We start from the raw sequence: 21,934 nt of genomic DNA, 5'->3' as shown, positions 1-21,934 counted from the left end.
CTTAAGTCCACTCTCTCTCTGTTGCTGAGATTGGGTAAATTATATTGATCTGTCCTCGACCCTACTGATTCTGTCTCCACTCTACTACTGACAATATCCAGTGAGTTTATTTGGTCAATTGTATTTTTCAGTTCTATAACTTACATTTGGTTCTTTTTATAATAAACTTTGATTTCTTTGCTCAGATTTTTCTATTTTTTCATCTATTTCAAGTGAATCTGTCATTGCTTGTTGAAGCACTTTTATGATATCTGTGTCCTTATCTGATAATACCTTCATTATTCATCTCCTATTCAAGTTGTGATTTTCCTGACTCTTGATTAGATGAGTGGTTTTCTGTTTGGACCTGAACATTTATGGTCTTAGAAGACCCTGGAATTTATTTATAGCCTAATGTTTTAGCAGTTCTCCTCACAGACGACCCAGTTAAGGAAGAGAAAGTATTGCCTCCTTACTGCCAAGTGGGGGACTGAAGTCCAGGTTCCCTGCTTGGCCTCTTTTGACACCACTTCAGTGGTGAGATGGTAGAGAGAAGATTGAGGTGCCCCATTATAGCCTGGCAAGTGCGGAAGCCTGGGGTCTCCACAGCATTTGCAAGAGAGAATGGAGATGAGACCATGATTGCTTCTGTGGTGTTTCTCCGGGGCAGAGCAGTTACAGTTTAAAAGTTTTCCATCTTGCTGAGCTGCTCCTGTCTTGGTTCTTTGAGCAGACTTTTCTTAGGACTTTTGTCTGTGCCCTTTGACATTTCTGTATTGTGGTTCTCCAGGACCCAGTCTGGAACACATGAGGCAAAAAGGAAACCCAACGAATTCCCTGCTGTGTCATTCCTTTGGTCCTGAGGTCCCTAGCCAGTCTGTCTTCATCATTCAACAGCTGTTTTGTTTGTTTTATATATAATACTCATGATTTTCAGCTATACTTAGCAGAAAGAACAGGAAAAAGTAGGTCTGTGCCATCTTTCCATAAACAAAATTCCTACCTACACAAATAATACAATGGCTGGGAGAAGTTGAAATTGAAAATCTCTTTTTCAGGGTGCCTGGGTGGGCTCAGTCCATTAAAGGTGTAACTCTTGATTTCAGCTCAGGTCAGGATTTCAGGGTCGTGAGATTGAGCCCCACTTTGGGCTCAGTGCAGAGTCTGCTTGAGATTCTCTCTCTCTTCCTCTCCCTCTACCCCTGCCCTGCTCATGCTCACTCACTCACGCTCTCTCTTAATTTTTAAAAATCTCTTTTTTTTTGTAGGTGATATCTTCAACTTTATCTTAGAGCATTCTCTTCTGAAGTTCTTAATATGAAAACCTGTAAATGTATAGCAAAATAGAGGAAACAGTATTCAACTAGATTTAATTTTTAATATTTTGCCATATATTACCTTTTTTGGTGTAATTAAGTTAGAGAATTTTACGTTTAAATACTTTCTTGTGCATTTTGACAATTTAATTATGATGTATATTCTAGGTGTAGGTTCTTCCAATTTTTCCTACTTGAGTTGGTTGAACTTTTAGATAAACAGACTGACGTTTTTAATCAGATTTAGGGAGTTTTTGGCCAATATTTCTTCAGATATTCTTCCTGCCCCTCTCTCTCCTTTGCTTCTGAGACTCCCATTATGTATATGTGGTACACTTACTGCTATCGCATAGATCTCTGAGGCTCTGTTTATTTTTCTTCCTGTACACCTCGCCCCCTCCTTTTTTTAGTTTCTCAGACTGAATAATCTCAATTGACCTATCTTTGAGTTTATTGATTCCTTCTAATGATTGCTGGAATACACATTTTTTTTTAAACTGCCATATTTTTTTTAAGTAATCTCTATACCCAATATGGGGCTCAGAGTACCCCAAGATCAAGAGTTGGGTGCTCTACCGACTAAGGAAGGCAGCCACGCGCTCCTGAAATATACTTTTGAGTCCAGTTTTTTTTTCCTTTCTGCTCTTAACTTTTCAAATGCAGAATTCTTTTTGGTCTTTTTTTTTTTTATAATTTCTGTCTCTTTATTAATCTATTTGCTGAGACATCATTTTTATGCTGTTCTTTAGCCATGATCTCCTTTAGTTCTTTAAACATATTTATAATAGCTGACTTAAATTCTTCGACTAGTAAGTCTGACATCTCTGCATCCTCGGTGACAGTTTTATTGCTTGCTTTTTTCCCCCGTGTTTGAACAGTGCATTCTTGTTTCTTTACATACCTAGGAATTATTGTTGAAAACTGGGCATTTTGAACAGTATAATGTAGCAGCTCTGAAAATCAGATTCCCACCCCCACCCCCACCCCCAGGTTTTTTGTTGCTGCTTGTAGTTGTGGTTGTTTGTTTAGGGACTTTTATAAAATAATTCTTTAAAATCGTTATCTTTGTCTAGCATGACCACCGAATTCTCTGTTAGCTTTGTAGTCAGCTAATGATTGAACAGATTTCCTTGAATGTCTGGAACCAATAAGTCTCCCCATGTTTTTGTTTTGTTTCTTTAAAGGTTTTATTTATTTATTTGACAGAGACACAGTGAGAGAGAGAACGCAAGCAGGGGAGTGGGAGAGGGAGAAGCAGGCTCCCACTGAGCAGGGAGCCCGATGCGGGGCTCAATTCCAGGACCCTGAGATCATGACCTGAGCTGAAGGCAGACGCTTAATTACTGAGCCACCCAGGCGCCCCAAGTCTCCCATGTTTGCCAAGGGCCTCTGTGTGTGTCTTGGGATGGCCCATTAACACTGAGGCAGGCAGTTTTACATCTCTGTCTTAACTTTTTTTCTTCCTGCTTGCACAGAGCCTCACACTCAGCCAGAGGTAAGAACTTGGGTCCCTCTCAGTTCTTTCCTGGGCATAAGTACAGTCCAGTCCAGGGTATACACATAGTCCTACAAGTATATGTTGCTTCCTAAATTGCCAGAAATACATTGGAGCTTTTCAAAGCACCTGTGGACATTTTATTCTCCAATTTTTCTTTTAAAGCTTTTTGGGTAGCTTATTATTTGCCCTACCTATTACCATCCTATCAGTCAGTTGGGAAACTAACTGATCAGTTACATACCAGCAAACTGTAAGGAAAAAGCTGTTTACACTGGACAGGCCAGGTCAAATAAGACAGTCTTGCAAATGGGAACAACCAGACAGGTTATATAATGATAGTTCTCTGGTAAAGAGGGTTTGCAGGGGCTCTAATCCCTCTCGTAGCTGCCAGGCTGCTGGTTTTCACTGTGAGCATGGACTCTTGGTTTGCAAGCCTATCATGGTGGTAGAGATGAAGGAACAGAAATAGGGCAAGTTATAACCCTCAGAGCTTACTGGTCTTACTGAGGTTCAGCTAATTTTCTTGATTAATTTTGCCAGATTATTAATTTCCAGAGTTCTGAAAACATTGCATCTGGCATTTTTGTCAGTTTTGCTTTTATGAAAGAGAATTTTCAGAGATTGTTACTGCCACATTTTTGCTGATATTTCTGGTTGTTTTATTGTTTAATTCTCTTTAATTCCAGAATAATCCTAACCTATACCCAACCCCTATTTACTTATTTTGAAATAATTTAAGACTCGCAGAAGTTATAAAAGTAATACAGAAAGTTCCCATGTACCCTTTACCCAGCTTCCCCCCAATGATTACATCTTACATAACCCTTGTACTTTTTCAAAATGAAAAAATTGGCGGGGCGCCTGGGTGGCTCAGTTGGTTAAGCATCTGCCTTCAGCTCAATTTGTGATCTCAGGGTCCTTGGATCGAGGGTCCTGGGAAGGAGCCCCATGTGGGCTCCCTGCACAGCGGGGAATCTGCTTCTCCCTCTCCCTTTGCCCCTCCCCCTGCTTGTGTGTGTGTGTGTGTGTGTGTGTATGCGCACATACGTGCGCACTCCCTCAAATAACTAAAATTATTAAAAAGAAAAGATTGGCATTAATACAGTGCTATTGACTAACTATAAATCTTATTAAAATGTCACCAGTTTTTTTTCCTTTCGTGTACACTACTTTGAAATTTCACCCATGAATAGATTTATGTAACCATTATCATAATCAGAATGTGAATCTGTTTTGTTACCACAAAGACATTCCCTTATTTACAACCATACCCTTCCCCCAGGGGCACCTGAGTGGCTCAGTCGTTAAGCTTCTGCCTTGGGCTCAGGTCATGGTCCCAGAGTCCTGGGGTGGAGCCCCACATCGGGCTCTCTGCTCAGCGGGAAGCCTGCTTCTCCCTCTCCCACTCCCCCGGCTTTTGTTCCCTCTCTCGCTGTGTCTCTCTCTGTCAAATAAATAAATAAAATCTTTAAAAAGAAAAAAATACCCTTTCCCCAAACCTAACACCTTGTCATTTAGCTGTGCCACCACTAGAATTTTGTCATTTTGAGACTTTTGTGTAAATGGAATCTCATGAGTTACTTATTTATTTAATTATGTATTTGTAATTATATAAATACATATTTCTTATACAGTGACCTAATGATGCTGGCTTATTTTCACCCAACATAGTACTTTTGAGATCCATCCAAATTATAGCGTGTATCAGGAGTTTGTTCTTTTTAGAGTGGGTAATGATACATCATATGGATGTACCAGAATTGCTTATCCATTTGTTTATTGAAGTTCATGGGGGTTATTTCTGGTTTGAGGTTATTACAAATAAAGCTGCTACGAACAGTCATGTACAACTTTCTTGATAGACATACATTTTCATTTCTCTGGGATAAAAATCCCAAGAGTGCAGTTGCTAAGTTACATATATTTTTCATTTTGTAAGAAACTTCCAAACCGTTTTTGCAGAAGTGGCTGTACCATTTTAAATTCCCACCTGCAGCATGTGCGATCCTTTTATTCTAAAACCTTGCTAAACTCGTTTATTAGTGCTAGGAGTTTTTTGTAGATCAAGTTCCTCCACATCCTTTCCTATGCTTCTTGTTAAGAAGTTTTTAAATTTTCTTTTCACTATTCTGTTAGGGATATGGTGGCAAATCATTGAGGCTTTAATTTGCATGTCTCTAATGGCTACTGGTATTGAATATCTTTTCTTTTTTTTTTTTTTTTTTTAAGATTTTATTTATTTATTTGACAGAGAGACACAGCGAGAGAGGGAACAGAAGGAGGGGGAGTGGGAGAGGGGGAAGCAGGCTTCCCATGGAGCAGGGAGCCCGATGCGGGGCTCGATCCCAGGACCTTGGGATCATGACCTGAGCCGAAGGCAGATGCTTAACGACTGAGCCACCCAGGCACCCCCTTGAATATCTTTTTCATGTGCCTGTTTGTCTCCTGGATATTTCTTTATTGAAGTGTCTGTTCATTGTTCATGTTTCTTGCTCATTTTCTGACGAGATTGTATGTTTTCTAGTATTGAGTTTACAGAGTTGTTTATATATTGTGAATATAATTCTTTTATCATACATATATATTTTGGTTTGTATGTTTGTCTTAAACATTTTTAAGTGTACATTTCATTGGCGTTAAGCATATTCTCACTACTGTGCAACCATCTCCAGATCTTTTTGATCTTGCAGAACTGCAGCTCTACCCATTATTCAACCACTCCCATTTTCCCTACCCCCAGCCCCTGGGAGCTACTATTCTACTTTCTTTTTCAATGAATTTGGCTACTCTGGGTACCTCATATAAATGGAACTAACAATGTGTTCACAAATACTTTTTTTCAATCTGCACCTTGTCTTTTCAACCTCTTGAAATTGTCTTTAGCAAAGCAAAAGTTTTTAATTTGATAAAACCCAATTTATCATTTTTTTTCTTTTAGATTGTGCTTTTGGTATCATGTCTAAGATCTCTTTACATAGTCCTATGGGTTTTTTGTATTTTTTATAAAACTTTTATAGTTCTACATTTTACACTCAGATTTATGACCTGTGTTGAATTCATTTTTGTGTGTGGTGTGAGGTTTGGTTTGATGTTGAATTTTTTGCCTATGGAAATCCAGTTGTTCTTGGACTTGAACTTGAGGGGTACTGTTTTGTATTGCTTTTCCTATCCTGAATTTTTAGGATTACTAATCCGTGCTATAAGTAGGTAAGCCTTTACAGCTATTAAGTGAAATATTTTACTGGGGTGCCTGGCTGGCAGTAGAGCATGTGATTCTTGATCTCAGGGTCATGAGTTCAACCCCCACATTGGGTATAGAAACTACTTAAAAATAAAAAATTTTTTTAAGATTTATTTATTTGAGGCTGCGCCTGGGTGGCTCAGTCAGTTGGGCGGCTGCCTTTGGCTCAGGTCATGATCTCAGGGTCCTGGGATGGAACCCCACAGCAGGCTCCCTGCTCAGTGGGAGTCTGCTTCTCCCTCTGGCCCATCCCCCACTCATGCTCTTGCGCACACTGTCTCTCTCTCAAATAAATAAAATCTTTATTAAAAAAAAAGATTTATTAGAGAAAGTGCATGCACACGCATGGGGGTGCGGTGTGCAGGTTGGGGGAGGGGCAGAGGGAGAGAATCTTAAAGCAGACTCCCCACTGAGCACAGATTCCTGAACCAGGGCTCAATCTCACAACCCATGAGATCATGACTTGAGCCGGAACCAAGAGTCTGACACTTAACTGACTGAACCACCCACGTGCCACAAAAATAAAACCTTTAAAAATATATACATATATATACATATATATGTTTTACTGAAAAAAAGGTTTAAGAATAATTTATAATGACATGAGTGAATACTTCCAATAAAACTAAAAAAAAAAAAGATATGCAGTTTTTTATTGTTTTTTTTTTTTTTAAGATTTTATTTATTTATTTGACAGAGCGAGAGAGCACAACTAGGCAGAGAGGCAGGCAGAGGGAGAGGGAGAAGCAGGCTCTCCACTGAGCAGGGAGCCCAACATGGGGCTCGATCCCAGGAGTCTAGGATCATGACCTGAGCCGAGGGCAGCCGCTTAACCGACTGAGCCACCCAGGCACCCCAGATACACAGTTTTAAAATTAAATTTGTAGCTACTTTAGATACCTAGAGTATTCTGGTAAAATACACTGGAAGGTTGTAAGACCGATGCCTCTGGGTAGGGGGCTGGGTGTGTAAAGTGGAGAAAAATTATTTTCAGTTTATTTTCTTTTGGTCTTTGCCATGTATATGAGTTTCCTCTTCTATAAGAAATGGGTTTACGAGAAACTACAGAGTGTAAATACAATTGTGATTTTAAAAAACAAGAAATTTCCTAAGACAACATATGCATTAAGGAATTCTGGGAGAAAAAAAGACACTATCACAGTGAAAATTGGTTGCCTTTTGATGACGTGACTTTGAGTGATTTTGTTAAAATGTTATTTTCTAAGTTAATTTTATTACTGCTTATAAAATTTGGTGGGGGTGGTACAAGGAAGGGATATTTTTAAAACTTAAATTTCCTTTAAAGCTTACCTTAAAGTTCAACTTCTAGAATCAAGTAGTAGAGTCTAAGTTGTGCTACACATTGTACAAAAAGACCTGGACAAACACCCTCCCTCTGAGATGTTTGCTGCATTATCTTTGCTTTTGTGTTTCAGTGCCAAGCCTAAGTCAGAGATCCACGTATCGATGGCCACTCCAGTTACTGTGTCCATGGAAACTGTGTCCAGTCAAAATAATGATCAGCCCACCATTGCAGTCCCTCCCACGGCTCAGCAGCCTCCACCGACCATCCCAACCATGATCGCAGCCGCAAGCCCCCCATCACAGCCAGCTGTCGCCCTCTCAACCATTCCGGGAGCGGTCCCCGTCACTCCCCCCGTCACTACCATTGCGGCTGCCCCTCCGCCATCAGCTGCTGTAGCTGGCAGTCTCTCTTCTGTGTTGGGCACTCCGGTACCTGAGATAAAAGTTAAAGAGGAAGTGGAACCAATGGACATCATGAGGCCGGTCTCTGGTAGGTTCATTCATGGAGTTCTCTTCATTGGCATGTGCTACTTCCTCTTTACCTGACTCTCCTCGAGGGCCAGACTCTTGCGTGACCCTCAGTTGTGAAGCCTGACCCTTTAGTGCCCGTTGTAAATTTGCATGTCATTCATTTTAAGAAGGAGACTGGTAGGCTCCTTTGGAAACTAAAACCATTTTTGCTGCCCTTTTAGTATCAATTTTATTTCTTACCAAAATCATAAAAAAGATTAACATTTCCCCAAGAATATCCTTAAATAAAGCTTCTGTGGTTGTATTGTTTTCTATTTCTCATTTTGGTTTTGAGTCTTCTTTTTTTCTTAGTTAATGTAGTTAAAGTATTCCCTGTTTTGCTTCGTTTTGGAAAAACTGGTTATTACTTTCAGTGCTACGTTATTGTTTATTCTGGTCTCTCTTTCTGATTTTTCATTATTTCCTTCCTCTACTAAATTTCATTTAAGTTTCTTTTTTTTCTAGTTCTTTGTGGTATAATGTTAAGTTGTTTATTTGAACTTTTTTCCGTTATTTATTATAAGCATTTAGAGTATAAAAGAAATTAAAAATAGAAAAAAGGGTCAAAATAAGATCATAGCTAAGTGCTGATTATTTACGATTTATTCCCTGCCAAGTTTTGTTGCCCTGTTACACAGTGAAGCAAGATTTATGTTGTTGAAACTTGATAAACTTACATGTGATTAGTAAAATCATAAAACTCCTCACTGCTTTCTTTCCCTCCTCTCCTCAACTCTAAACGTCCAGTGTGTAAAATGCAGGTCGCTTTGGAGGTTTTCTTTTTGTTTGTTTATATGTTAGTAATTTATTGAGAAATGTTCCTTCCCCTGACTACAAAAATAGCATTTAATGAACAAAATTTATGAAATACAGATAAGGCCAAAGTGGAAGGCAAGTCATTTTAGCCGGCACTGCCCTCTTACCATACCCCGTACTGTTTGTTCAGTAAGAGGTGTGGTGGTGCTGTGTCTGCAGTTGTTAAACCTGCTGTTTGTTTTCATTCATTATGCCCTGAAATATTCTTCTATGTTACCCATATTTAGCCTCAGCACTTCGTTGAAAGACACCACGGATAACCCAGGAGGGGAAATGAAATGTTTTCAATTTTACTGTTCTTCTCTCTTGATTTCAATAGCCTCTTAACCTCTCTGTGCTAGGAAGTTGTTAGTAATCACACCTTAAACTGTAGGGCTCTACACCAGGTACTGATGATACAGCCTTATACAAAACAAGTACATCTCCATCATCTTGCAGCTTACATTTTACCAAGGGAGAGAAACTGCCAAGTAAAGCAGTGACAAAATACAGGTATACCTCAGGGAGATTGTGGGTTCATTTCCAGATCACCACAATAAAGCAAGTATTGCAATAAAGTGAATATCACAATAAAGCAAGTCAAATGAATTTGTTGATGTCCCAGTACATAAAAAAGTTATGTTTACACAATACTACAGTCCATTAAGTGTACAATAGCATTATGTCTTTAAAAACAATGTACATACTTCACTGAAAAAAGTTTATTGCTAAAAATTGCTAACCATCATCTGAGCTTTCAGTGAGTCATAATCAGTGATCACAACCACCATAACAAATATAATAATAATGAAAAAGTGTGAAATAGAGAATTACCAAAATGTGATACAGAGACATGAAATGAGAAAATGCTATTGGGAAAATGGTGCTGATAGACTTGTTTAACACAGGGTGGCTACGAACCTCCAGTTTTTGAAAAATGCAATATCTGCGAGGTGCAGTGAAGCGAAGCACAATCAAGTGAGGTATGACTCTGTAAGGGAAAGTTAGGGCTGGGGCTGTGATTTTAGGAAGAGCTTTAAAGGGAGGGCCTCACTGAGGAAGTGATTTTTGAACAGAGACATTAAAAAAGATGAAGTGCTAGTCATTAGGATATTTGGAACAAGAACATTCCAGGCCTCAGGAGCATGCCTAGTATGCTCAGAATAGCAAAGACAGTTCAGGTAGACAGTCCAGGGATGTGGACTTCATAAAATCATTAGGGATCCAGGCTCCTACCACCCCTAGTTTGACCCTCATGCTTTTGATTCAGGATAGCTGCTAGAACTCTAGCTATCATATCTGAGTTCCAGGGTGACAAGACAAGGAACAGAAGGTCACACCTTCTTTTAAGGTAACTTACTAAAAGTGCTGCAACACACTTCTGTTTTCATATGGCCGCACCTATCTGTAAAGGAGGCAAGTAAATAGAGTCTTTCAGCTGAATGGCAGTGTGTCCATCTCCAAATGTGAGGGTCCTCATTCTAAGGATGGTGAAGTTGTGGTATCTTAGAAAGCAGTTGGCACCCTCTGCCCTAAGTAGAGTGCTTAGCACAGTGCCAGGCACATAGGAAGACTCAGTAAGTGGTAGTTATCTTTTCTGTCTTCTTAACCATTCTCATTGGTTGGAAATCAAGTGAAGCTTTCCATTATTTTGGGATTCTTATACATGTATGTACTCTTTTTCCTATGACAGCAGTTCCTCCCCTGGCTACCAGCACTGTGTCTCCATCTCTTGCGTTGCTGGCTAACAACCTGTCCATGCCTACAAGTGACCTACCACCTGGTGCCTCCCCAAGGAAGAAGCCTCGAAAGCAACAGCACGTGATTTCAACAGAAGAAGGGGATATGATGGAGACAAACAGCACTGATGATGAGAAGTCCACGGCCAAGAGTCTTTTGGTCAAGGCTGAGAAACGCAAGTCTCCACCCAAGGAGTATATTGGTAATGGTCACTTGGGCTAGCTATTATCGTGTGAGGCTTTCCCACTTAAGTCAGGAGTCTATCGCTGAGGCTGTTTACATAATTGGGTTTCACTTAGGGATCACTTCTTGGAGTTATACTGGGAGAATTCTTGACAATATATAATAAGTTATTTAGTATCTTCCTTTTCTTTTCTTCTGAATAGATGAAGAAGGTGTGAGGTATGTCCCAGTGCGTCCAAGACCTCCCATTACTTTGCTCCGTCACTATCGGAACCCCTGGAAGGCTGCTTACCACCACTTTCAGCGGTACAGTGATGTCCGGGTTAAAGGTTAGTTGCATGAAATTGGTCTTTCATTTGACTATAATCACAGTAGAATAGGAAGCTAGAATTATAATTTTCTAGTTTCCAAAAACCCAAGTGGTGACAGGATGACCTCTATAGCACCCAGGGTAGTTGCGGAAGAGCTGTACTAGATTGTTATTTGACATAGTCCACACTGGTCCCGAGGCTGTCAGATATACATACGTTGTAAGCCCCAGGAAGTTTATTTTCGAAAAGACCTTTTGTTTAACATATGTGAAGCTCTTGAAATAGTCCAGGGCAAACACTCAGTAAATGGTTTTGTTGTTGTGCTTGAGGATTACTTTTTTTTTTTTTTTTAAGATTTTATTTATTTATTTGACAGAGAGACACAGCAAGAGAGGGAACACAAGCAAGGGGAGTGGGAGAGGGAGAAGCAGGCTTCCCGCGGAGCAGGGATCCTGATGCGGAGCTCGATCCCAGGACCTTGGGATCATGACCTGAGCCGAAGGCAGACGCTTAACGACTGAGCAGCCCAGGCGCCCCAGAGAATTACATTTTAATAAACCCACATATAGTAAAAATAGCTGATCGTACTTTGCAAATATCTACAAATATTTCTACTGATAGGCTTTAAGCATCATTAATCTCAAATGTAATTGCACAGAGAAGTGTAAGTTTTCAGAGAATTGGTCACATTCCCCACTCCCTCGCATAAATTCTACTTGGAAATTTCTCTGAGGGTTTCCTTGAAGCCTCAAGATGACTCAGAGTTGGATGGTATTGTCTAATGTCTGCAAGCGGGGGTGAGGGTTCTGACAATTTAGTCTCTGAATGGAAGTACCAAGGTGGCTGCCCTTGCAGTGGTTCTTCCTCATAAAATACCTTGAGCTCTGAAAACAAGCTAGATTTCCAAAGGTCAGGGAGTGGTGGCCTTTAATGGAAGAAGGACATGGGCTACTAAACGTCTCTTTAGAAGAATTCACAAGAATTCCATATCATACCAGGAAAGTGTTTTAAAGTATTGCCTGGTAACATTTTAAGCCATTCTGAAAGATTGTTACGGCCTTCTGGGACTCATTCTTCAAAAACTATCTCAAGAAAGGTAATATGACAGCTGAAAGTATTGATACAAATAGGCTCTTGATTATTAGACTTTATTTTTTGTGTGTTAAAGATTTTATTTATTTGACAGAGGGAGACACAGCGAGAGAGAGGGAACACAAGCAGGGGGAGGGAGAGGGAGAAGCAGGCTTCCCGCCAAGCAGGGAACCCAATGTGGGGCTCGATCCCGGGACCCTGGGATCATGACCTGAGCTGAAGGCAGACGTTTAACGACTGAGCCACCCAGGTGCCCCGACTATTAAACTTTATTGATCTGCTTTGCCCAAGCTTTAAAATCATGTTCATATAAATCAAGATGGAATAGTAAAAATTGGTCAGGTAATTTCATAAGAAGGAAAGAAAAGAGAAACGGAAGAACAAAAAATGCAGGAAGTAAACAGAAAGCAAATAATAATATGGCAAACTTAGCTTTACATATCAGTAATTACCTTAAATAGTCTGAACATACCAATTAAAACGCCAGTTGGCAGAGTGGATCCACAAAATGATCCAACTCCATTCTGTCTTTAAGAAACTCACTTCAGATTCAGTGACAAGTGGATTGACAGTAACAGGATGGAAATAATACATAGAATGCAAAAATAAAGCAAGAGTGGCTGTGTTAATGTCAAATCAGGTAGACTTCAGAGGAGAGAAAATTACTAGAGACAAAGAAGGACATACTAATAAAGTACTGAACAGAAATGAAGAGCTTCAGAATATATGAAGCAAGAATAGGACAGCTAAAAGGAGAAGTAGGCAAATGAGCAGTGGTAGTTAGAACTTCAACACCCTGCTCTCAGCAACTAGTAAAACTACTTGACAAAAAATCAGCAAGGACTACACACCACCACATCTAACAGACCTTTAATACACTTCCAACAGCAGCAGAATGCATGTTGTATCAGGTGCCTACAAAACATAGATAAATCATATCCTGGATCATAAAATATAAACTTCAACAAATTTAAAAGAATTGAAATCATACAGGGTATCTTCATTGACCAGAATGGAATCAAACTAAAAACCAGTAAGAGAAAGATAACAGAAAATTCCTTGAACACACAAACTGCCAAAACTCAGCCAGAAGCAAATAGACATTCTGGTTAGTCATAACCAATCAATAAGTTGTACCCATAGTTTTGAAGCTTCCAAACAGAAATCTCTATTTTCAGATACTTTAACTGGGAAATTCCACTAAACTTTTTTTTTTTTTTTTAAGATTTTATTTATTTATTTGAGAGAGAGAGAGAGAGAATGAGAGAGAGCACATGAGAGGGAGGAGGATCAGAGGGAGAAGCAGGCTCCCCGCCGAGCAGGGAGCCCGATGCGGGACTCGATCCTGGGACTCCAGGATCATGACCTGAGCCAAAGGCAGTCGCTTAACCAACTGAGCCACCCAGGCGCCCTCCACTAAACTTTTAAAGAGGAATCAACACCAGTTTCTATAATCTCTTCTAAAATATAGGAGGAAGCATTTCCTTATTAATTTTATGAAGCCAGTATTTTCCTGACACAAAAATCAGACAAGGAGAGTACAAATATAGAAAACTAATTATCAGTATTCTTCATGAATATAGATGCAAAAATCTTTAACAAAATGTTAGTAAATTAAATACAGCAACATATAAATAGCATTTTATACCTTGATTGAGTGGGGTTGTACCAGTTATGCAACGCTGGGTCATCATTTGAAAATCAGTGATTCACCATTATTAACAAGCTGTATTAATTTCCTAGGGCTGCTATAACAGAGTACCACAAACTCAATGGTCTAAAATTACACATTTATTCTCTCAGAGTTCTGGAGGCTAGACATCCAAAATCAAGGTGTCAGCAGAATCATGCTCTCTCTGAGGGCTGTAGAAGAGAATCCTTCCTTGCCTCATTTTAGCTTCTGCTGGTTGCCAGCAATCCTTAGTATTATTTGGCTTGTCACTACATCATTCCAGTTTCTGCCTCTATTTTCACATAGCGTTCTTTTCTGTGTCTCATCTCTTTCTTTGTCTCTTTACAAGGACATCTGTCATTGATTTAGGGCCTCCTCTAATTCAGTAAGACTTCTTCTTGACTCGATTACATCTGCAAAGGCCCTTTTCCCAAATAAGGTCACCTCTATAGGTACAAGGGTTAGGACTTCAACATGTCTTTTGAGGGGACACAGTTCAACCCATAGCAAAAGCTAAAGAAGAAAAATAAACATAATCATATCAACTGATGCAGAAAAATTATTTGACAAAATTCAGTACTTTTTCGGGCGCCTGGGTGGCTCAGATGGTTAAGCGTCTGCCTTCGGCTCAGGTCATGATCCCAGGGTCCTGGGATCGAGTCCCGCATCGGGCTCCCTGCTCCTTGGGAGCCTGCTTCTCCCTCTGCCTCTCTCTCTCTCTGTCTCTCATGAATAAATAAATAAAATCTTTAAAAAAAAAAAAAATTCAATACTTTTTCATAATCTCTCAAAAACAGGGAAAGAAGACTTCCTTAACTTGATAAAAAGTCTGCAACACACCTACAACTAACATTATATTTAACAGTGGAAGACCGAATGCTTTCTACCTGAGATTAGCCAAAAGACTAGGCTGTCCTCTGATCTCTCTCTCACTACTCTTACTCAGCGTTAGTACTGGAAGTTCTAGACACCACGTTAAGTCAAGAAAGAGATAAAGGACTATATGGGTTGGGAAGGAATAAATAAAACTGTCTCTATTTGCAAATGACATCACTGTCTACATACAGATCTCCAGGATTCCACAAAAAAAAAAAAAAAAAAAACTCCTGGAACTAGTAAACGAGTTCAGCAAGGTCACAGGATACGATGTCAGCACACAAAAATCAATTTTAATTTTAGATATTTGGAATGAACTTGTGCAAACTGATATTGAAAACATAATGGCATTTGCAGTTGATCCTCCAGAAATGACCTATTTAGGTATAAATCTAGCAAAACATTATAGGATGTGTTTGCTATAAACTACAAAATGCTGATAAAAGAGATCTGAATAAATGAAAAGACATGCAATGTTCAAGGATTTGAAACTCAACATAAAGATGTAAGTTTTCCCTAGACTGATCAATAGGTTTAATACAGTTCTACCAGACTCACAGAAAGGTTTTTGTAGACACAGTAAATCTTATTTTAAACTTTATATAGAAAGTAGAATAGTTAAAATAACCTTGAAAAACAAGAGAAATCATTTTTTCTGATATTAAAGCATAGTTTATCTACAGTAGTTTAAACAGGGTGGTATTTGCAGAAGGATATACATATAAATGGAGTGGAATGGAAAATGCAGAAATAGACCCAGACAAATATGCTTAACTGATTTTTGACCCAATGAAAAAAAAATTCAGTGGAGGAAGGAGAGTCTTATTTTCAACAGATGGTGCTGGAAATCCATAAGTTTAAAAAAAAAGAGAGAGCCAAAGACCCTAACTTAATCCTCACACCTTATACAGAAGATAACTTAAAATGGATAATAGAGGGGTGCCTGGGTGGCTCAGTCGTTAAGCGTCTGCCTTCAGCTCAGGTCATGATCCCAGGGTCCCGGGATCGAGCCCCACATTGGGTTCCCTGCTTGGCGGGAAGCCTGCTTCTCTCTCTCCCACTCCCCCTGCTTGTGTTCCTGCTCTCGCTATCTCTCTCTGTCAAATAAATAAATAAAATCTTTAAAACGGATAATAGATTTAAATATGAAATGTGAAACTACTAAACTTTTAGAAGAAAACCCAAGATAAAGTCTTCACAACCTAGGGCATGGTGAACATTTCCTAGACATGACACCAAAAACACTGTCCACAAAAGGAAAGGAAAATAAACTGGACTTAATAAAAACTTTTTATCTCTGAAAGATCCTGTTAGGAAGATGGAAAGACAAACTATAGACTGGGAGAAAGTATTACCAAACCACATATCTCATAAAGGGCTCATATCTAGAATATATGTATTAGGAACTTTCAGTACTTAACAGTAAATAAAAACCATAATCCAATTAGAAAAGGGACAAAAAGGCATGAAGAGACATTTCACCAAAGAGGATAACTTGGATGACATGCACAAGAAGATGTTCAAGGGAATAGAAATTTCCAGGCCTTAAGTGTGGTCTGCACATAGACTTTCTTACAGAGTTTAATTTGATGGGTGAAGGAGTAACTTTATAATGTATATACCTGACAAAACACCACCTCAGCCAGGTGCTCAAGGTCAATATGAATAGTGAAAGATCATGTTTAATAGTATACCCTTCTGTTCAAACTTAAGCAACTGTCAGTATACACTGCTATGTGTGTAAGGTGTTTTATATATAAACCTGCTAATAACTACAAATCAAGAACTGGTAATAGATACGCAATAAATAAAGAGAAAGTAATCCAAGTATATCACTAAAGAAAGCCAGCAAACCATGAGAGAAGAGAGCAAGAGAAGAAAGCAACAGAGAAAAACCACAAAAACAACCATAAAACAAGTAACAGCGGGTACCTGGGTGGCTAAGTCGGCTGAGCATGAAACTCTTGATTTTGGCTCAGGTCATGATCTCAGGGTCATGAGATCAAGCCTTCGTGCGATTCTTCTTCCTCTGCCCCTCCTTTCCCACCACCCTCCTCATGTGCATGCTTTCGCTCTCTGGGAAAAAAAATAAGCTAACAAAATGGCAAATTGATACCTATCAGTAATTACTTTGAATGTAAATGGACTAAACATTCCAACCAAAAGACAGAGGATAACAGAATGGATAAAAAAGCAAAACCTAGGGATGCCTGGGTGGCTCAGTCAGTTAAGCATCTGCCTTTGGCTCAGGTCATGATCCCAGGACCCTGGGATCAAGTCCCACATCAGGCTCCTTGCTCAGCCAGAAGCCTGCTTCTCCCCCTCCCTCTGCTGCTCCCCCTGCTGTGCGCGCTCTCTCTCTGACAAATAAATAAACAAAATCTTTATAAAAAAAAAAAAAAAGCAAGACCTATCTGTATGCTGCCTACAAGAGACTCATTTCAAACCTAAAGACACATGTAGATGGAAGGTGAAGGGATGGAAAGGCATTTATCATGCAAATGGAAGTGAAAAGAAAGGCAGAGTAGCAATATTTATATCAGGCAAAATAGACTTTAAAACTAAGACTGTAACAAAGAGACAAAGAAGGACACTATATAATCATAAAGGGAGCAATCCAACAAGAAGATGTAACAATTGTAAATATTTATGCACCCTACATGGGAGCATGCAAATACATAAAGCAGCTAATAACAAACAAAAGAAATAGTCAATAGTAATACAATAATAGTAGAGGACTTTAACACCCCACTTACATCAATGGATAAATCATCCAAACAGAAAATCAAGGAAACAGTGGCTTTGAATGACACAGTGGACCAAACGTATCTAACGGATATATTCAGAACATTCTATCCCAAAACAGCAGAATTCACATTCTTTTCAAGTGCATTTAGAACATTCTCCAGAATAGATCACCTGTTAGGTCACAAAACAAGTCTTAATAAATTAAAAAAGATTGAAGTCATACCATGCATCTTTTCTTATTTTTTTTTTTTATCAAGAACAATATTTATTAAGACCATTGTTAGGAAAAGGTTACAGACTTCTAAAAATATACCTGAATCTACTATGAGGACCAAGTGCTAGAGAATAAGCACCAAAGCATAACAGCATATAATGTTCTAATGTGTATGTGAAATAACTTCATTTGTTTCATTAAATCCATCTTTTCTTCAATTTAGTCAAAGGTTATAGCAAAATATAATATTTGTCATATGAATGGTTCATAAAATGCAAGTGGCTGTGCTTCTCATTTTTGTTCATGTCACCTTCTAGACACATTACATAATAGCTAGATATCCTGGTTTTGCTCCCTAAGAGGCTACCAGCTGATGGTTCCAATTTTATAAAAAAAAGAAACATGGAAACTTTGTCCTTATAACTAGTCTTGTCATTAATAGCACTGCTCAATTGGCTACGGGAAAACAGCCATGCATCTTTTCTGACTACAGTGCTGTGAAACTAGAAATCAACCACATGAAAAAATCTGGAAAAAACACAAATACATGGACATTCAACAACATGCTAGTAAACAATGAATGGGTCAACCAAGAAATCAAAGAGGAAATCAAAAAATACATAGAGACAACTGAAAAAACACAGTGACCCAAAATCTTTGGGATGCATCAAAAGGTATTCCAAGAGGGAAGCTTGTAACAATACAGGCCAATCTCAAGAAGCAAGAAAAATCTGAAGTAAACAACCTAACACAAACCCCAAACCAGTACAAGGAAGGAAATAAAGATTAGAGCAGAAATAAATGAGATAGAGGGGTGCCTGGGTGGCTCAGTTGGTTACGTGTCTGCCTTCGGCTCAGGTCATGATCCCAGGGTCCTAGGATCGAGTCCCGCATCGGAACCTGCTTCTCCCTCTGCCCCTCCCCCCTGCTCATGCTCTTGCCTGCTCTCTCTCTCTCTCTCTCAAATGAATAAATAAAAAATCTTTAAAAAAAAAAAAGAAATGAGATAGAAACTTAATAGAGCAAATTGATGAAACGAGGAGCTTGTTCTTTGAAAACATCAACAAAATTCATAAACCTTTAACCAGACTCCTCAAAAGAAAAAGAGAAGACTCAAACAGAAATGAAACAGGAGAAAGAACAACTGACGCCACAGAAATACAAAGGAATACAAGAGAATATTATGAAAAATATGCCAACAAATTGGACAACCTAGAAGAAATGGATAAATTCCTAGAAACATAACTTGCCAATACTGAATCGGGAAGAAAGAGAAAATTTGAGCAGACCAATTACCAGCAATGAAATTGAATCAGTAATCAGAAAACTCCCGTCAAACAAAAGTCCAGGACCAGACAGCTCCACAGGTGAATTTAAAGAAGAGTTCATACCTATTCTTCTCAAACTATTCCAAAAATAGAAGAGGAAGGAAAGCTTCCAAATTCATTCTGAGGCCAGCATTACGCTGATACTAAAACAAGATAAAGACGCCACAAAAAAAGAACTACAGGCCAATATCTCTGATGAACATACAGGTAAAAATCCTTGACGAAATATTAACAAACTGAATCCAACAATATGTTTAAAAAAATCATTTGCCACAATCAAATGGGATTTATTCCTGGGATGCAAGGGTGGTTCAATATTCACAAATCAATCAACATAATACATCACATCAACAAGAGAAAGGAAAAAAGCCATACAATCATTTCAGTAGGTGCAGAAAAAACATTTGACAAAGTACAACATCCATTCATGATAAACAATATAGGTTTGGAGGAAACATACCTCAGCATAATAAAGGCCATATCTGAAAAACCCACAGCTAATATCATACTCAATGGTAAAAAACTGGGAGCTTTTCTGCAAAGATCAGGAATAAGACAAGGATGTCCACTTTCACCACTTTTATTCAACATAATACTGGAAGTCCTAGCCACAGCAGTCAGACATGAAAAAGAAATAAAAGGCATCCAAATTGAGAAGGAAGAAGGAAAACTTTCACTATTTGTAGATGATATGATATTATACATAGAAAACCTGAAAGAGTCCACTAAAAACTACTAGAACTGATAATGCAATTCAGTGAGGTTGCAGGATACAAAATCAATATACAGAAATCTGTTTGTTTCTATATACTTATTAATGAAATAGCAGAAAGAGAAATTAAGAAAACAGTCCCTTTTACAAGTACACCAAAAATAGTAAGATACCTAGGAATAAACTTAACCAAGGAGATGAAAGACCTATACTCTGAAAACCATAAAATACTGATGAAAGAAATTGAATATGACACAAATGGAAAGATACTACATGCTCATGGATTGGAAGAACAAATATTGTTAAAATGTCATTACTACCCAGGGCAATCTACAGATTTCATGTAATCCCTTTCAAAATGCCAACAGCATTTTTCACACAACTAGAATGAATAATCCTAAAATTTGTTCGGAACCACAAATAACCCTGAATAGCCAATGCAATCTTGAAAAAGAAAAACTAGAGGTGTCACAATGTCACAATTCCAAATTTCAAGATACAGTACAAAACCAGTAAGCAAAACGGTATGGTACTGTCAAAAAAACAGACACAGATCATTGGAACAGAATAGAGAGCCCATACATAAACACGATTATATGGTCACTTAATCTTTGACAAAAGGAGGCAAGAATATGCATTGGGAAAAAGTCCCTTCAACAAATGGTATTGGGAAAACTGGACAGCAACATGCAAAAGAATGAAACTGGACCACATTCTTAGACCATACACAAAAGTAAACTCAAAATGAATTAAGGACCTAAATATGAGACCTGAGACCATAAAAATCCCAGAGGAGAACAGGCAGTAATTTCTCCGACATCAGCTGCAGCCACATTTTTTCTATTTATGTCTCCTAAGGTGAGGGATACAAAAGCAAAAATAATCTATTGGGACTTCATCAGTATAAAAATTTCTGCACAGCAAAGGAAACAATCAATAAAACTAAAAGCCTACTGAACGGTAGGAGATATTTGCAAATGACCTGTCTGATAAAGGGTTAGTATCCAAAATACATAAAGAACTTCCATAACTTGGGCGCCTGGGTGGCTCAGTCAGTTAAGCATCTGCCTTCGGCTAGGTCATGATCCCAGGTTCCTGGGATCAAGCCCCGCATCGGGCTCCCTGCTCAGCAGGGAGCCTGCTTCTCCCTCTCCCTCCTGCTCTGCCTACTTGTGCTCTCTCTCTTTCTGTCAAATAAATAAATAAAATCTTAAAAAAAAAAGAACTTCTCAAACTCAACACCAGAAAACCCCAAATAATCCAATTTAAAAATGGGCAGAAGACATGAAGAGGCATTTCTCAAAAGAAGACATCCAGATGGTCAACAGACACATGAAAAAATCCTCAGCATCGCTCATCAGGGAAATGCAAATCAAAACCACAATGAGATAGCACCTCACACCTGTCAGAATGGCTGAAATCAAAAACACAAGAAACGACAGGTGTTGGCAAGGATGTGAAGAAAAAAGAACCCTCACACACTATTGATAGAAATGCAAACTGGTGCAGCCATTGTGAAAAACAGTATGGAGGCTCCTTAAAAAATTAAAAATGGAATGACCATATGATCTCGTAATTCCACGACTGCGTATTTACCCAAAGAATTTGAAAACACTAATTTGAGAAGCTATATGCACCCCTTTGTTTATTTCAGTGTTATTTACAATAGCCAAACTATGGAAGCAACCCAAGGGTCTATTGGCAGGTGAATGGATAAAGAAGATGTGATATATATACACAAGGGAATATTACTCAGCCATAAAAATGAATGAAAATCTTGCCATTTGCAACAACCTGGATGGATCTAGAGGGTATAACACTAAGTGAAATAAGTCAGAGAAAGACAAATACCATATGATTTCACTCGTGGAGTTATAAAAACAAGGAAAAAAGAGGGACAAACCAAGAAATAGACTCTTAACTATAGTTAGAGAACGAACTGATGAAACTGATAGTTACCAGAGGGGAGGTGGGTGGGGGCCAGAGGTGAAATAGGTGAACAAGATTAAGAGTGCACTTGTTATGATGAGCACTGAGTAATGTATAGAGTTGTTGAATCACTATATCATACACCTGAAACTAATATGTACACTGGAGTTTTTTTTAAAAATAGTATATACCCACTTTGCCACTTTCCCTCTATGTCCCCTCTCATAACTACACTCTAATCCTGAGAGAAACATTAGGCAAATCCAAATAGAATGGCAGCCTGCAAAATTACTTGACCAGTAGTCTTCAAAACTGTCAAGGTCATCAGAAGCAAGGACCATCTGAGAAACCATCAAGCCAAGAGTTGTCGAAGGAGACATAACAAGTAAAATGTACTGTATTTATTTTCGTTGGGTCCTGGACCATAAAATTTATTTTTTAGAAAATGTTCAACATCACGAGCCATTAAAGAAATTGAAATTGAG

General features: G+C 38.6%; 1 protein-coding gene across 10 annotated transcripts in view; it reads left to right on the top strand.

Moving 5' to 3' along the window:
- Positions 1–21,934, top strand: part of SAP130 (Sin3A associated protein 130) — an 85,023-nt gene that overhangs the window by 55,747 nt on the left and 7,342 nt on the right. For 9 of the 10 annotated variants that reach the window (XM_035008291.1, XM_035008297.1, XM_035008290.1 and 6 more), the window contains 3 exons: positions 7,471–7,829; positions 10,338–10,586; positions 10,771–10,896. In XM_035008291.1, coding sequence (XP_034864182.1) covers positions 7,471–7,829; positions 10,338–10,586; positions 10,771–10,896 — 734 coding nt within the window. The remainder of the gene's footprint in view (positions 1–7,470; positions 7,830–10,337; positions 10,587–10,770; positions 10,897–21,934) is intronic. The other variant, XM_035008289.1, reaches the window with a different exon arrangement.

Source organism: Mirounga leonina, unplaced genomic scaffold (assembly GCF_011800145.1).
Source record: "Mirounga leonina isolate KUSES-001 unplaced genomic scaffold, KU_Mleo_1.0 Mir_151, whole genome shotgun sequence".
Classification (NCBI taxonomy): Eukaryota; Metazoa; Chordata; class Mammalia; order Carnivora; family Phocidae; genus Mirounga; species Mirounga leonina.
This window is presented reverse-complemented; position numbering and strand designations above follow the sequence as displayed.